Source organism: Sebastes fasciatus, chromosome 18, assembly GCF_043250625.1.
Source record: "Sebastes fasciatus isolate fSebFas1 chromosome 18, fSebFas1.pri, whole genome shotgun sequence".
Taxonomy (NCBI): domain Eukaryota; kingdom Metazoa; phylum Chordata; class Actinopteri; order Perciformes; family Sebastidae; genus Sebastes; species Sebastes fasciatus.
The window spans coordinates 23,424,958-23,442,853 of NC_133812.1; the positions used below are offsets into that span (position 1 = coordinate 23,424,958).

The window sequence follows — 17,896 nt, forward strand, 5'->3', positions numbered from 1 at the left end:
GGACATATTAAAAACATATTCAGGCATATTAAGACATATACAGACATATTAAGAACATATACATTAAGAACATATACCGTATATACAGTATAAGATATATTTTTGTGTAGAGAAGGTGTATGAATTATATATTTAAAAGTCTGATGGCCTGTGGGGAAAAACGGTACAATTAAATGGCAAAACGTCATCCTGAAACGACATGATGCTCACCCAGCTACACGTTATGTGGAGAGAGAAACTCCCCTACCATTAATCTGATGGTATATCTGACCCCTCCCCTCCCTTTCATAAGTCACGCACTGACAACAATGGCAAGGACAAAAAAAAAATGGTGACTGCATACTGGGGCTCTTCCAGTGTAGTCTGCAATATGCTGTAAGGGGACAAAAGGAGGGCATTTTAATGGTTTAACAGGCCGTCTAAGGACATAGGGGGAGGGGAGGGAGGCTCTGCCTGAACTGATCAGCCTCTCCAGCTATAATTACAGCCCAGTGCTGCACAACATACCTGGATCTTTACTACTTTCTCCTCCTCCTCCTGCCTCAGCCACAGCTAATCAATGCCTGAGTTCCCTGCAGCCTGAATATTATGGACTGAAATGGTGCTAAAACACTTCATAACTCAGCTCAGGCCTTGAGGGGGAATAGCATTAAGGGTGTGGCAAGAAGGCAGAAAAATCTTCTTGTAGGCTTTGCCTCATTATCATGTTTTTTTCTGTTACATTACCGCATCTCTAGAGGTAATTTAAATGTGTTTGTAGAGCACAAATATAGCTATAGATGCTTTCTCGCTGTCGTCCATGAAGACGGAGAGGCTTCACTGCAGCGGATGCATTATTAAAAAGCCTGGCCTTATAGTGTAGCGTCCTTTCCTATACTGTTACGGGGCCATGTTTCTGGGTGACCCCGTTTAGCTCTGCTGCTGCAGGACATACAGTATCATTCTATAACATGGTAGATGGGGTATCAAGTAGGCAGGAGGGCTATAGATACTATAGATAAAACAGAAAGAGGGTGATCCAGACTGGCTAGAAGGTGTAAGAAGAAGAAGAGATGATAGGATCAAGGTCAGTGCAGGTCTAAAGCTCTGCGTGGAGGGCAGGGTGTCGCCGGCAGCTGCTGTGGCCTCTTGACCTGCTGGGGGAATGGATGAGGCTGCTCCCAGCTTGTGTTTTTACACATTCACTGATCCACTGTTGCAGCGCAAAATAATCCACAGTGTAAGCTCCTTATCGACATCACAAATTTGTGAAAAAGGAAGCACCAGAGCAGATTACTCGCAATTTGTCCTGAGACCAATCCCCGCACTACATAACACTTTTTTCCCCCTCCAGTATTACATGTATATCTGAAAGGTATGTGTTGTGGAAAAGTTCTGCATCAGATTTTTAGGGATATGACCAAGAATAAGTATGTGATAATTCTTGATTAATTGTTGGGTCAATGTAACAATCAGTAAATATTAAAACAATTGTACATCAAAATATCCCATAGTGCTTGTTTTGTGCAGCCAACAGTCCAAAACCCCCAAGATATTCAGTTTACTGTCATAAGGGACAAAGAAAACCACAAAATATTCACATTTTAGTAGCGGGAACTAATGAGTTTTTTTGCCATTTACTTAAATGATTTGTCCATTATCAAAATATTTGCAAATTAATTTTCTGTCGCTGGGTTTATCAATTAATTGACTAATTGTTTCAGCTCAACACAATAATCTCACAGGTACGTGTTGTGGAAGGGTTTTGCATCATCATGGCTATATGTCAGAATTTTTAGGGCTATAACCAACAATAAGTATGTGATAATTCTCTTTATTAATTGTTTGGTCAATAAAAGATCAGTAAACAGTAAATGTACATCAAAATATCCCAGAATGCTTTGTGCAGCCAACAATCGAAAACCCCAAGATATTCAGTTTACTGAACAGATTAACGGCAAAATATTCACATTTTAGTTGCTGGAACTAATTATTTTTTCATTATTTTGCTTGAAAAAATGACTTAAAATATTTATCAATTATCTAAATATTTGCAAATAAATTTTTATTTGTTTAAAAAAAAATAATATATATCTTAAAATTAAAATTCAGCTAAACAAATGTTATTAAGGCAGTACATTTAAATGGTTTTTAGACTGTGAGTGAAAAATAAATAAAACATAAAGAAAAAATAAAATATATATTAAAATTAATTAATTAACTAATTGTTTCAGCTCAACAAATGTTATTAAAACAGTACATTTAAATGATTTTAGACTGTGGGTGAAAAATAAATAAAACATAAAATAAAAAATAAAAAATAAAAATAAAATAAATAGTAAATCGAGCTGAATTGGGCTGAGTTTTAGGCTATAAGAGAAAGAAACCACATGATTAGTGCACATTTATAGTGCTGTGTGGGTTTGTGCATTCTTAAAATCCACGTGTTTCAGCCATGGCCTTATTTAGCTCCTCTGACATACAAATATGACTCCAACTACAATCCCCATAATGCCTCTGAAGGGGGAAAATACGCTGTGACGTCAACAGCAAGCAAAAACAACTCCTGGATATTGTAGTTCACAATTACACCTTCCCCTTCTACTTCAATCATATTTAAGCAACATACTAATATTTTAACATCTCATTAATAACAAATATCTCTTTTTAAATCACTCCACATTAAAAAATACTTAAATAATGTCTGTTTTTTTTAATGATTTACGATAAAACTGACTACACTAACTACATTACCCAGACGCCCTAGAGGTATTGTGCAGGAGGTAGAGTCCACCTCGGGTCTTGTGTCCAGAGCGTTTTAAACAGTCTTGTCTGTCGGAGCGCTTCGCTCGGTGCTAAACTGATCCATGTGGTTGTTTTAAGCCTGCCGTCCCTTTAAACTCGACTATTATATCGAAGAATGAGTGATAACGATGATATCGAAGTCGATAGTGACGTGAGTATGACCACTTTTAAGCTCTTTACGGATGTTATATCTTCTGCTAGCTGACGGTTTTAGCTCAGTTAGCTGCTAACTAGCTACCAACAAGCTAGCCGCTAGCTTCTCTTCTTGTCTTGGATTCTTGTTGTTAAACTGAGCCTTTCTTTCTTGCTTCAGAGCATTACAAACTATGCTTATTTATCTACTTTTCTTCAGCGTTTCTTCACAGTAAGAATTTGCTGAACAAGTTTTGGCTACAATTGTACTTTTTGTTCTGTTTCTTTTGCAGGAAGACTCGCCGAGATATCACTGTGTGGTGCGTAATAATGCTGCTTTGGGGGGATTTTTGTGTCAAATAATGTTGCAAAAGTTGATTTCATATATCAATTCTTGCTTATTTTTTTGTGGTATTTAATTGAGTGGTAATGCTATATTGTGGAGGTTGAAAGAGAATGTGAAAGTGGATATTTAAGATTTTAAATTAATATATTTGTGCCATTTTTCTTGTTATATATCAGAGCATGGATTGTTCCTTCAGTAGTTGATTTTTTTTGTGCCTAAATAATTTTGCAAAAGTTGATTTTATCCATCTATATTCTTGCTTATTTTTCTCTGATTTAATCGAGTGGTTTTGCTATATTGTGGAGGTTGAAAGAGAAGTGTGGATATTTAGGTTTTAAATTAATATATTTGTGAAAATGTGTCACAATGTGGTTGCAATAGTTGATTTTATCCATCTATATTATGCACATTTTTTGTGGTATTTAATTGAGTGGTAAGGTTAGTTGAAAGTGAATTTGAAAGTGGATATTTAGTTTTTAAATTAATATATTTGTGCCATTTTTCTTGTTATATATCAGAGCATGGATTGTTCCTTCAGTAGTTGATTTTTTTGTGTCTAAATAATTTTGCAAAAGTTGATTTTATCCATCTATATTCTTGCTTATTTTTCTCCGATTTAATCGAGTGGTTATGTTATATTGTGGAGGTTTTAAATTAATATATTTGTGAAAATGTGTCACAATGTTGTTGCAAAAGTTGATTTTATCCATCATATTCTGCACATTTATTGTGATATTTAATTGGATGGAAAGGTTAGCTGAAGAAGGAATGTGAAAGTGGATATTTTAGGTTTTAAATTATATATATTTGTGCCATTTTCTTCTTATATATCAGAGCATGGATTGTTCCTTCAGTAGTGCATATATATCATATTCTGCTTATTTCTTTGTGGTATTTAATTGGATGGAAAGGTTAGTTGAAAAAGGAATGTGAAAGTGGATACTTAGGTTTTAAATTAATATATTTGTGCAATTTTCTTGTTATATATCAGAGCAGAGATTGTTCCTTTTTAGTAGTTCATTGGAGGGGGATTTTTGTGTCCAAATTAATGTCGAGAAAATGTGTCACAATGTTGTTGCAAAAGTTGATTTTATGCTTCATATTCTGCTTATTTTTTGTGGTATTTAATCGAGTGGTAATGCTATATTGTGGAGGTTGAAAGAGAATAGGAAAGTACTGTGGATATTTAGGTTTTAAATTAATATTTGTGCCATTTTCTTGTTATATCAGAACAGTGATTGTTCCTTCAGTAGTGCATATATATCATATTTTGCTTATTTTTTGTGGTATTTAATTGAATGGCAATGCTATATTGTGGAGGTTGAAAAAAGAATGTGAAAGTGTGGATATTTAGGTTTTAAATTAATATATTTGTCCCATTTTCTTGTTATATATCAGAGCATGGATTGTTCCTTTTAGTAGTTGCATTGCAGGGTATCCCCCATCCTGTGCGTAACGCTGCCATAGGGAGACGGTGACACGACATCTATATTTAGACCAAAAGCTTTATCCTGCTACAAAGCCTTTATTGTTGCATGCTTTATTATATTTTTCCTTGTTAATGCACAGCTTTCTGTGCTCTGTTAGTCGCTCCGAGTCGTTTAAGACCCCCCTTCCTTCCCCTATGGTCCATCTCACACCACGGGGGTTCCGCTCGTGATCAGGTTTTGCAAATTACACATCTAGGTCAGTAAAAGAGAGACACGTTTTGTGCTGCATTCATGATGGTGGTGATGATGATGCAGAGGAAGAAGGTGTTGCATGTGTGTGTTTAGAGGAGCCGCGCCTGCATCTCTCGGACGAGGCTTCGTGTCAGGAAGAGGGTGCTGCGGGATGTTTTCCTGTGTTGCAGCCAGTGATTAGAGCCATCTTCTCTCTACAGGCCACTAAATGAATGACGTATAGCTGCATCAGTGTATCGGCGAGAAAAACACCCCATGCACGACTGGTTGATGCACACAGAGGCATGACGACTCACCTCCAGTCAAGATAACAAGGCCATTTAGCAAACAATGCATTTTAGCATATGCATTAGTGATATTAACATAGAAAGAGCTTTTTATTCTCCTAGTGCCCTCCAACAGACCTTTCTTTCCCAGCCTCAACCACAGAGCCACATAAGAAAAAAATTATTTGATTTGATTACTGAAGCTATAAACATAAAATATGTATGTCCTGATGGCGGTTTGTGTCCCTCAGAGAGTCGATGGCTGCATATGTACTAAATGAATTAGAAGAAGCCTTAAATTCTGCACGTATATTATATATTAAGGCTTTGGCAACATTGCTCTAATTGAATTGAATATACAAATAGATGATTTGAGGAAATATCTAATTGCGTTCGTAAGGGATAATGCACAGCGAGCCGGTCATCGTTGAGAAATAATTAATTTATTTCCGTTTATTTCACAACAATGACCCGCTAGCTATACATTATCCTGCCTATTACACGGTTACTTGCTTAAGAAATCAATAATTTGACACCAAATACGGTCCACCAGAGTCCGACGTCAGAACTGCGGCCATAGCAACGGTCTGTTATACATAGCAACGGTTTACTATAAAGAAATAACAGACTGTACAACACCGTGATTGACCAATCAGAATCGAGTATTCAACAAAACCATGTAATAAAGCTTGTTTAAATTGCGACTCTCGCGATTTCAAAATTGCACTTTTTCAAATTTTGATATAAAAACGTATCATTCAGTTCTGCATACAAGCATAAAAATACAATCTTTAAACTCTAAAGGTGGGTTCAGATATACTGTATATATGAATGCTTTGGCAACATAATTGAATATACTAATAGATGATTTGAGGAAATATCTAATTGCGTCAACAGCAAGCTTAAATTTTCACGTGCTACAGCTTGTTAACACAATGTCAATTATTTGTTATGATTTTAATAGCCTTTTCGATATAAAAACATCATTCAGCCCTGCATACAACAAGCATAAAGATAACATGTTTATGCACTGATGGTGTGTACAGACAGAGTGGCAGACATTTAATAGGTTTCCAGACCCAGACAGTGGGTCTGTTGTCTTCGTTGGTAAGATAAGAGACCGACAGTCTGCACTGTCATGTGTTAGACTCGAATAGAGAGATAAAACATTAAGTCGATTGACAGAAAGCGTATCGGCATGAATTTAGATAATCGATGAAGTCATTTTATCTGCCACTTTTGAAATCTATGAGCTAAAAGAAGGAGTAACATTTTAGCGCTGATGTCATTCAATGTCCAATATATTTTACACAACAAAACATATGCATGGTAAATTACAGTGTTGTACTTATAGTGGTTATTTGCACAAAAACACAATTGAAATGATTAGCAAATTGTATTTTTATTTAAATATTTGCTTTGATTAAAAGAAAATCGTGGCATCAGTAGTAGTAGGTGTCATTTGCCCAGCTGGAACTTCTGGTTTATCGGTGTGTTTCCACCGTTATTAGTGCAAGAAGGCGGTTTTCCATGTTCTCCACAAAGTGTAGGCTTTCATGCAGAGAATGTGAAACGGCCCGTCAGTAGCCGGGAAGCAGCGACTACCAGCTCTTCCACTCAGCACCTGCAGCAGTTATGTAATGTTATGGTCAGGTATGAATAGAACGGAGGGAGCAGCAGCTCAGCCGAAAAAGGTATCGGTTTTATGATGAACTGATGAACGGCTGCACTTAGGTAATTGGACACCTGTTTTTCATGGTGATTGATGTGCTCAACAACACAGATAGCTTATAGCAGAAGAAGAACATGTCTGAGTACAATTAACTGTATTTATAAAGGCAGTTTGATATCAGTGAACCTTCACAGGATATTGGATTTTGTGATTTATATTTATGCTGTTAAACTTCTCAGGGTAAACTAGGGAGCTTTCACAAGCCAACATTTGGTCAGTTTTTCCCTGATTCCCTGCATAGAAGTGGCCCCTCTGGAGACGAAAAAGATAAATTTGCTCCTTCATACACGCCCCTCAGCAAATACTTTTTTTATTTGGTCCACTTTAATGTGTGCACTGCGAAACCGTACCAGACTAAATAGAAAACTAACCTATCACTCTGATTCGGACTAGCCAAACGGACTATGGCTCGTGAAAGCGCCCTTAGACCGTCGTACACAATGCTGCAAATCAATAGGAAGGAATTCTTAATGACAATACTTTATTTTTATATGATCATTTCCAGCATTGTGATAAAGTACCTTGATTTATAAAGTATTTAATATGCTGGATTATCAAAAAAAACACGTTCCTGTCTGGTTAGTTTATACGCCCAACACAGAATTTAGGCTACTTTATCACAACGTGTATTGATATTGTGGTATAAAATTACATATACCATGATCGAAAATGTATCCATGTCATCCAATTTTTGTAGCAGAGGTGGTAAGCCACCCAGATCCTGATGCATGTCATCTTATGATCCATTTAGTCGTATACACAACAGCCACACGTATTAAATACATATAAATATGTCATTTGCTGTGTGAAACAGAATCTCTTCCCTGAAAATGTATGTTTTGTCATAAAAGTACACAGAGGTGGCCCAACTCCACTGTAAAACACTGTGGCAAGAATAACTGAATTCTTTAAAAACACATTTAAAACGTCCATCTCTAATTATTGTGTGATTTCACAGAGAAAACCTTCAAACTAGTGATATTTAGAAGTAGCCTGTTATAACGTGTCCACATTAAATCACCCAGGGCACTTAATGTCCATAATTGCCCAGTAATTGCGTATGGAGCAGCTCCAGAGAGCAGTGCTTAAATACATTCTCGGATCTTAATTACCTTTCAAAGATTAATGATATTCAGTGCAGTGCCTGATTTAAAGAAGTGTTTTTAAGAGTTAAAACTAATTTTCAGCTGATCAAATGCTCAAATATGTTTTGTGAGTATTGTGTGTCACCAAATGTGCCCAATAGAACATGAAAATGTAACGCTAAAGGCAAAACAAAGAAGAAAACACGGCGAAAGATTAGAGCTGCAATGATTAATTGATTATTTGCCAATTATTTTGATAATCGGTTTTAGTAATTTTAAGGCAAGATTTCCTGACTTAAAAGTGAATATTTTCTGGTTTCTTTACCCCTCTATGACAGTAAACTGAATGATTTTGAGTTGTGGACAAAACAAGACATTTGAGGCCTTCATCTTGGGCTTTGGGAAACACGATTTTCTGACATGTTATAGACAGATTAAATATTTTCTCGATTAATCGACAATGAAAATAATCATTAGTTGCAGCCCTGCAAAAGATACAAATTCAATCAAACATGAGATCTGGAAATGCAGAAACAAAACATATAAAACAAACTATAAATAACATGCCAAGATTTTTTTAATCAATAAAAATACAATCATTTATTTCCTAATCATTTGAATTGTGTGTTTTTTATGCAAATAACCACTATAGATGACTATAACAAAGTAAAAGGATATCATTTAAATTAAAAAACAATGACAAAAACGATCTTTATGGGCCGATATGGCTCATCGACGATCGGCAGTCTGTATCTGCGGCAAAAAAAACGTCATCGGGGAATCTCTAAAAGTTATATTTGCTCCCTTTGTTTTCTGCTGATCTGATCCGTGAGTTTTGTGATCCGTTGCACCTCTACTTTACAATAGAGGCAAAGTCTGAAATGTATTCTTTATTATATTATAAACCAGTGTCTTCAGTCCAGGAAATCAGCCACGTGTACTTTCTAAACCTCGTCTCTATGCACTGAAACCGTGCTTATCACAATGGCTACCAGACTTGTAATTGCACATACCATCAACACCAGTCATGTGTTTGTTTGTGCCAGGGTTAATGGAGGGAGTGGAGTGGCTTTGTGTGTGATACCGGGAGGAGGAGGAGGAGGAGGAGGAGGAGGAGGCACATGGTCCTCGTGGATTTGTCTCCTGGATGGTTTGTGGCTCTTGTGCAACAGGCCGCAGGAGCTGCTGTCACCATGCCAGCCAGAATAATCACAAAGTGGGCATTGTGAGAGCTACGTAGTGAATTTTGATAGTGTTTTTTTTATTAGGGTGTCAGTTTCATATCCGTGGTGTTAAGTCTGATAGTTTACGTTGTAGGATTTTCTTGTTTTCTAGCATTAAACTGCTAAATAACGGCTTGTATATTTGTTCCAGATGTTGGTAACTGAGTCACACTTAACACCAAACGTATGACACGCTGAAGGCGCGTCTTAACCTGTCTCACTTGTGGCTACTTTGGACAAAATGAGTCAGATGATACCAGGTCACGTGACTTCTTCTTCTACCTCGTCTCCCACCGTGCGGTTTCAGAGCTGATATTTAATTGTTGGAGGTGTGTGTGTGAAGCGAGATGATCAGTCGGGCTTTGTTTGGGGGGCTGGACTTGATGTCTCAGCCTGGTGACAGCGTGGATTAGACCGGAGTCAGATTGTGATTGGAGGCTGTGTGATGGTTTGGCCTAAAAACAGGTCGAACTACAGGCTGCAAACTGATCTCCTGCCTGCCTCTGGTCATGTGATTATGGCAGCCATCTTATGCCTTTACAGTCTAATTACAATACTAATGTGTGGAGGCTGTTAGATGCTGTTGTATTAACCTCTGCATGTTAATTCGGGATGCATAAATTGAGGATTGGGTTGTTATTTAACTTGGCTAAAGACGTGGAAAATGTGGTTTGATGCAGCCTGGAATTATATACTATGAATGAGTTCAATATGATTAAAGCTGTGTAATGTAGAGGACATACTGGAAAAGGCAGTTTATAAACCTTTAATCTTAAACTACAAGATGCTCCAAAAGTACCCTAATCAATTTAAATTTCATGAGCTCTTTGTTGTCGGTCGTTGTGGTTTCGGTGTAATCCTCATGCTCTTGTCTTCCGCCCACCTCCTTCTCACACCGTCTGAATGACTTGAGTTTCTTGACTTTGGCCCCGGTCATGAATTTGAACGGCCACTCCCGTGAGCTCCTGCAGAGAAGGAGGGACAGAAATGAGGGGCGTTGGGTTGGGTTGGGTCACATTGAAGGAGGGGGATGGAGGCTCAGGCGGAGGCCGAAAGACACAAAAGCCACTGAATGCATTAACTTCTTGAGATGGAAATTTAACTTAAATGTAGTCGTTTGTACACTTTAGTGGGCCTTTTTACCGCGAGGATGCTGGTGGTTATCGGGTGGTTGGCTGGAGTGCTGACACTCAGTTACTCAGGCGACTGAAGATTAATCAATCACATTTCGGATTATTGATTATTCGGGCTGGGCAATGTATCAATATTAAAACTATTGTGATATAAGACTAGATATCGTCTGAGAGTTTGGATATCGTAATATTGTAATACGTGTTGTCTTTTCTTGGTTTTAAAGGCTGCATTACAGTAAAGTGATGTCATTTTCTGAACTTACCAGACTGCTACAGCTGTTCTATTATTTGTCTTTACCCACTTAGTCATTATATCCACATTACTGATGACGATTTATCAGAAATCTCATTGTGTAAATATTTTGTTGTGTGAAAATGATTGTTAGTTGGAGTTCTGATGTCATCTTGTTGATGTTGGCTTCTTACTAAAAAATCAGATACTAGCTAGCCATTGATGTTCACACCTGATATGATGGATATAAAGAAATTTGTATATATATATATATTAGGGCTGTCAAAGTTAACGCGATAACATGTAAACCCAAATTCGTTTTGATGCAACTAATTTCTTAAACACATTAACGCAACTTGCGATTTTTAGGTTATAGTGGGTTTTGTTGTAAAGCTCGAGTGAAGATACTGGCATCATATGAAACTAAAAAAACGAAGGAATCCATTGGTACCAACCATGTCATACTAGCTTGTCGAGAACAAGGTTAAATAACGTTCCGAACTTATGCAAAACCTTGGCGAGGAAAAACTGTAATGTCCATTTTCAAAGGGGTCCCTTGACCTCTGACCTCCAGATATGTGAATGTAAATGGGTTCTATGGGTACCCACGAGTCTCCCCTTTACAGACATGCCCACTTTATGATAATAACTTGCAGTTTGGGGCAAGTCATAGTCAAGTCAGCAATAGCTGGACAATATTTGTCATTGTTGTTAATTGATTTTCGGATAAAAAATGTGCAGTTAATCATGATTAAACATTTTAATCGATTGACAGCCCTAATATATATTTTAGTTTGAATGATAATTTCTCCACTGCATTAAAACCACAATGACAGTGTTGTTGTTGTGAAGGCAGCAGAGCGGTTTGTGTAGGAGGACGAGGGACGCCCGCTGTCCTCTACCCACGCTGCTCTGCTGTCAGGCTAAAGGGCCTTGTGACTCTTCTCATTGCAGGCTGACAAACGGGCACACCACAATGCGCTGGAGCGCAAACGTAGGGATCACATCAAAGACAGCTTTCACAGCCTCCGGGACTCTGTACCCGCCCTGCAGGGAGAAAAGGTTGGTAAAGCTCAGCCTGCAAGTCCTCCAGGCACACGATGTTCAGGCTCTCATGTAAGGAATTTTTGCTCTTTTGCCATGTTTTTGCTGAAAGGTGAAGTATGACATGTTCTGTGTGAAAGGAGTTGTAGGGATGAGTGCATTAATGCTTTCTTGTGTGAACGTACAGGGGTGCAGATGTGTAATGTGTGTGTGGGTATGTCAGTGGAGAGAAAAGGCTGAAGGGACTGGGAGGAGGGCAGATGGTGGTCGAGTGCCGATTGGCAGCAGCAACACAGTGATGCAGTCTAAATACTTGGACCAGCGTCAGGAAGTTATTATGAGGAAATTTTGTTGCTCTCTTCCTGTTTTGACATCCGTGACATTGAGAGCATTTTGAGGGCTGGTTCAGTAACTGGGCACACAGGGAGTTATTTTCCCCTAAAAGACCAGTTCATGACTCTGACACAGCGTGAAGGGCGGGGGTTGGAGGGGGGGGCTTATGAGATGATGTTTGCTGATCATTTGTAAGAAGTGTTGGGTTACAGCTGCCTCGGTGCTCGACCTCCGCCTCTCTCCCAGGACCGCACTGCTATTATAGCTCTGTTTTAGAGCCAACATGCAGAGGAAACCAAATATGAAGAGACTTATTAGGGCTGGGTACTCAATACGTTTTGTTACAGACTGAAATGTGTCTGCAGCATCGAGTTTACAAGACTGACAAGCACTTAAAGCTGGAGTTGAATATCCGGTGTGACTTGTAATCCTGTCTCCTTCTTCTTTAATGAGACAGTTCCTGATTTTAATCCAAATTTGGCCATTTTTACACCATTTTATTTGGCCAAACTCCTTGTTTCTATAAGCAAATTGTTTGCTGAGGTGGTGACACATCTCATCTTGCGATCAGTTTATGAAGTAGATCGCGGCCTCTACAGTAATCACACTCAAACTTCTAAGAACTAGTTGATTATTCAACAAATTTGCAACCATCCTCATTTTGCCTCTAAAAATAAACGATAGGCCGCTTCATTTTTGGAACGAGGTGACAGCTAAATAAATGGTTTCGTAAAGTTCTACTGCGCTACGTACACCCGCATCACGCATTGTGCAAAGCAACACACAAGTGTATGGTGTTAAGTATGTGTATGGCGTGTTTCTATCAAACACACAAAGAACAGGCCTGTGCATGTGATATGAGCGCACAGAACAGTATTTCACGAGCGGAAAAGCATCCTCACGAGGGAGCGTTTCTGCACAAATGCAATGCAACAAGTGCAACCATCCCTACGCGCTCGCAACTGTTCCAACACACAATAGATAGCTAGTGTCCAATGCTAATGGTCATCATACACTCACAAGAATGTGACCACACAAAATTTTAACCCACACACTTGCAAAAAAATTATCACATGTGCAACCATTTTGGTTGTTGTCTGAAACTTGGATATCGTATCCACACAAATATAGAAACATTTCAAATGATACCCAGCCCTAATGAGTACAAATGTCACTTATGCTGCTGCTGATATTAAGTCAATGAATGGCCCCAACAAGTAGCTCAAGGACACAAGGTAAGCTCTGTAGCAGCATTAAGTAGAGATGGAGCAAATTAGGGATGCACCGATACCACTTGTTTTCAGACCGAGTATAAGTACTTACATTTGGGTACTCACCGATACGAGTACTTCTCTGTACCAAAACACCCTCGTTAACAGCCAACTGGTGGGTGTGAGCGACACACGGCAGGCTCGGGAGTCCCGCATACGAGGCGGTGCGCCCCAAAAGGCTCATGGCAAGGTGGCTCGCGGCCGCAGCTTTACACGGTACCCGACCGGCCCCTACTGCACCGTGGACAAAGGGCAAGCTGCGCCCTCTCTCCCCGCCGGGGACGGCCCCCTGCTCCCGGTGCGACTGTCGACCGGGGCAGACTGTTTTCAGTGTGCCCCAACTGCGTCGTGCCGCGAGATCGGGGCTCGGCCCACGTAAAAGGCGCCAGGGGTCTGCGGTGATGTCGGCAACCCACCCGACCCGTCTTGTAACACGGACCAAGGAGTCTAACGCACGCGCAAGTCAGAAGGTGCAAGCAAAACCCAACGGCACAATGAAAGTGAGGGCCGGTGCGCACCGGCTGAGGTGGGATCCCAGCCCATCGGGGTCGGGCGCACCACCGTAAAGTGGTATCGGTGCCGTGGTATCGGTGCCGTTGTATCGGAGCCGTTTTGCGAGTACGAGTACATGAGCAAAGTATCGGACCCGGTACCCGATACTGGTATTGGTGCATCCCTAAATGTTTGTTAATGTTGTTACAGATGTGTCAGCTAGCGGGCCGCAGCAGTAAAGTGTCAGACTGTGTTTGATTTCTTCTGCAGTAATAAGATAGATGAATTGATGAATGATGATTTTGATGATTGGAAGTGTCTGTATACATGCGTCACTGCTTCATTTTTGCATGTGTCACTAACAGCAGTCTACCAAACAGGCGTCTCGAGCTCAAATCCTAGACAAAGCCACAGAGTACATCCAATACATGCGGCGAAAAAATCACACGCACCAGCAGGACATCGACGACCTGAAGAGGCAGAACGCACTGCTGGAGCAGCAAGGTAACAACCGCGTACCGTTACTGTCACAGGTTATCTTCAAGTCAGGGATACTCTACATGACATTTAAACTGATTATACCACCATTATTGTTTTCAGAGCTTAGTTTCTGAGCTAGTTTGAGTTTTAGCAAATCAAATTTGAGCTGCTACAGTCAGTGAGAGTGGAAGAAGGGAGGGTGAGGAAATGCTTCACTGCCATGTTTGTTTTGGTTGCATGTTTTAGTGATTGTAGTGATAAAAGAGCCTGTGTGAATAGTTTGAGATCCCAATCTCCACATCAAAGTGTTTTATTCCACAACAACATCAGACAAGCCAAGGTTTAGCCTCCTCTCGTAGTTTAACGTAGCTTTTATATAACTCTGTGGTTTTCATTATGTTCAGTAATGTAATGTCATTTTGAAATCCTGCTGTTTGTCTTCCTCACCCTCCTCTTCCTCTGTTCATGTTTGTTCTGGTGTGTTTGTGCAGTCCGCGCTCTGGAGAAGGTGAAGGGCTCCGCCCAGCTCCAGGCCAGCTACTCGTCGTCCGACAGCAGCCTGTACACCAACCCCAAAGGCAGCGCCGTGTCGGCGTTCGACGGGGGCTCCGACTCGAGCTCCGAGTCCGAAGCCGAGGAGCCGCCCAACAGGAAGAAGCTGCGCGTGGAGGCCAGCTAGAGAGCCGGGGCGGTTAAAACCTGGCCAAGGTCCGAGGAGGAGGAGGAGGCGGCGGCGGGGCTCAAAAGGAGGGCAAGAGGAAATGCAGCCTTCAAAGCTCTCGAGGCTCATCGACCCCTCCCCCCCCCATTTCATACCACCATCACCGTCCTCCTCGCTCTCTCTCCTCCATCTGTGGGTGGGCTCGCACTGGAGACTCATGACCCCGCTAACCTCCTCACACCGCCGCCACCATTGTCTCCGTTTCCACCCGATCTCCAAGAACAGGAGGGAGGAAGTCAGCAGGGTGGAAGATGACTGCTTCAATCCATGTAGAGAGCTTCAGGTTTTTTCCCCCTTCCCATCCCATCCCTCTCTTTCTCTCTTTTCTTTGGTATTCCCCCTCTCCTCCTCCTCCTCTGGCAACATCTACAATCCAAAACCCAAAAAGAGGCAGCTTGGCTACTTAAGGACTTGATGCTTTTTTTGTACCCTCAATAAAGCCCCTCTTCCTCCCCGGGTTGTTTTTTGGGGGGGAAAGGCGCTCTTGGCGTACTCCAAGCACTGCTACATTATATATTTTAGTTTTTTTGGTTTATTTTGTTATTCTTGATAAAAAAAAAAAAAACTGTTTAGAATCTACACACACACCTAGATAAATCGTCCCCGAGAAGTTTACCTTTTTAAAACAAAAAAACATTTGTAGCTTAACTTTTTTTCCACTAAAGAATGTGAATTTGAAGCAAATGTTTAAAGTGACACCTCAGGCCCACTGGATTGCAGATGTTTTCTGCCTGACACGTTTGTTAACACAAGATATTAAAAAAGAAAAGAAAAGAAAAGAAAACTCCTTTTGTTGAAATTGATGTTTTGAAGGAGAATTATCCTAAACTTGTATCGTATTTTGTCCTTTAGCTTGAAGTAGTGGATGACTTTAGGTGGCTGAATACGTTAGGCATCTCGTTTTATATATTATAAAAAAAAGCATTGATTGGATGTTTTCAAGTTCTAAAAGTATGTTATGCATTTTGTAGTAATCTCACAAGTCATGGGGGAAAAAAATGCCAATTTGTCACATGTAGTTTTCCTTAAGGGTATGAAATAGGTATTGAATGTCAAGAGGTAGCTCCCGTCTTTTTGCAGTACAAGGAAGCGAAATAATTCCCTGTCGATGTGTCGTGCTTTACACAGTAAAAATCAATGTTGCTGAATCCCCCCCTTCCCCCCAAGGAAAAAAAGGAAGCATTTTGCGTGTCTAGGAAACGTGTGTGTATGTATATTGTTTCCATTTTATTTCCATTTAGGAGGATATAATTAGTGTAATAGGTCTTTGTTTGTCCGATTCCATTCCATGGAAATTACAAGTATGTTGTACATACTGCCAACAATTGTCTTGCAAGTTGAGGCCTACCTTTACTATGAGACTATAAAATAAACTATTTTATCCTTTAACACGCCCCCTGTGCTTATTTAGCTGTCACAACATTTCCTGTCATGTTTAAAAAAAATAGGTTTCAGTGTTAATAATGGGTTTCTCACATTATAATCAGTCACCTTCAACAACGACTTTCAGGGCTGGATGTGCTTCGGTGCACAACTTCAGGTTTTTCTGGTTTCCAGTGATGCTGGCAGGTGTCTAGATAAAGACCGTATGTCTTATGTAACTTTTATCCCCCTTTACACTGGTGTCATTTTTAACTATGTGGAGGGGGAGAAAAAAACAAACTGGGCCAGCTGATGTTTTCATGTATGAGCAACAGCCAACCTACTTCCAGCTTGCACACGGCGAATCTGTCTTTTCTTATTTCCCGTCGTAGCGTGGAAGAGTCCAAGTTCCCCTGTAGCAGCCCACGCTGACCCCAAAAAAAGGAAGTCTAAAATGTTTTAATTATTCGGATGTTTCATGTTTTATTTACAGAGTGAGGCGGTTATGTTCAGTAAGTTTGATTTAAATGGAGCTCCTCTGGAAACCGACGGCTGCTTTTAAACCAAACTAGAGCTGAAACGATTAGTCGAATAATCACGAAGTTGATTGACAGAATTCATCATTTGAAACTAGAGAACCTAATGAATCCATTGGTACCAACCATGTCATGCTAGCTTGTCACGAAGGAGGCTAAATGACGCTCCAAACTTGCACTAAATTTTGGTGAGAAAAAACTGGCGTGGCCATTTTCAAAGGGGTCCCTTGACCTCTGACCTCAAGATATGTGAATGTAAATGGGTTCTATGAGGGTTTCTGGACAATATTTGATATTTTGTGTTAATTGATTTCCAATAATAAATATATACATACGTTTGTAAACTTACATAGATACTACTTTAATCGATTGACAGCCCTAGTTCTAAGACATTGGGTTTAAGGAATTAGTAAAGGGCATTTCTTCTTGTACTATTGACATTTTATAGACCAAACTGATTAATCAAGACAGTAAATCTAGAGCTGCAACGATTAGTCGACTAATCGATTAGTCGATCGCCAGAAAAATAGTCGGCAACTATTTTTATAATTGATTAATCGTTAAATCTTTCATGCAAAAATGTCAGAAAATTAGGTTTTCAGCCTCTCAAATATGGAGATTTCCTGTTTGTCTCTATTTTATATCATATTAAATATCTTTGACATCACCTTGGACTTTGAGAAACTGGGATGGACATTTTTCACTATTTTGATTAATTTTTTGATTAATAGATAATGAAAATAATCATTAGTTGCAGCTCTAAACTAACTAATCCAGCTCAAATAACTGGATCAGAACTTGGTCCCTGTGATTAGTACCAGATCACTAGTTCTTTGCAGGAAATTTTCAGGAAATTTACAACCATAAAATAAAAGCTTCTAGTGGAGATAGACTGAATCCTTTATGGTTTTATTTTGTTCAATCAAATTTAAAGAGTCTAAAAATACTGGAATCAGCCTATATGCATGTAGGACTGTGTTTTTAAGTAATGATTTGTCTGAAACGTGTCTGAAGTTGTAAATCATTTTATCACACCATCGTG

At 39.7% G+C, this 17,896-nt stretch overlaps 1 protein-coding gene across 10 annotated transcripts; it reads left to right on the plus strand.

The window, feature by feature from the left end:
• Window positions 1-2,770: 2,770 nt before the first annotated feature.
• max (myc associated factor X) lies at window positions 2,771-16,345 on the plus strand. Of its 10 annotated transcripts, none has more exons than XM_074616212.1 (5): window positions 2,771-2,935; window positions 3,210-3,236; window positions 11,570-11,731; window positions 14,124-14,259; window positions 14,727-16,345. In XM_074616212.1, the coding sequence occupies exons 1-5, from the start codon at window positions 2,900-2,902 to the stop codon at window positions 14,912-14,914; spliced, it is 549 nt and encodes a 182-aa protein (XP_074472313.1). In that variant the 5' UTR covers window positions 2,771-2,899; the 3' UTR covers window positions 14,915-16,345. The 10 variants fall into 10 exon arrangements, with proteins under 10 accessions (XP_074472313.1, XP_074472317.1, XP_074472312.1 ...); XM_074616211.1 differs by having other exon boundaries at window positions 2,772-2,935; window positions 14,121-14,259; XM_074616218.1 differs by having other exon boundaries at window positions 2,772-2,935; window positions 11,570-11,677; window positions 14,121-14,259.
• Window positions 16,346-17,896: the final 1,551 nt, after the last annotated feature.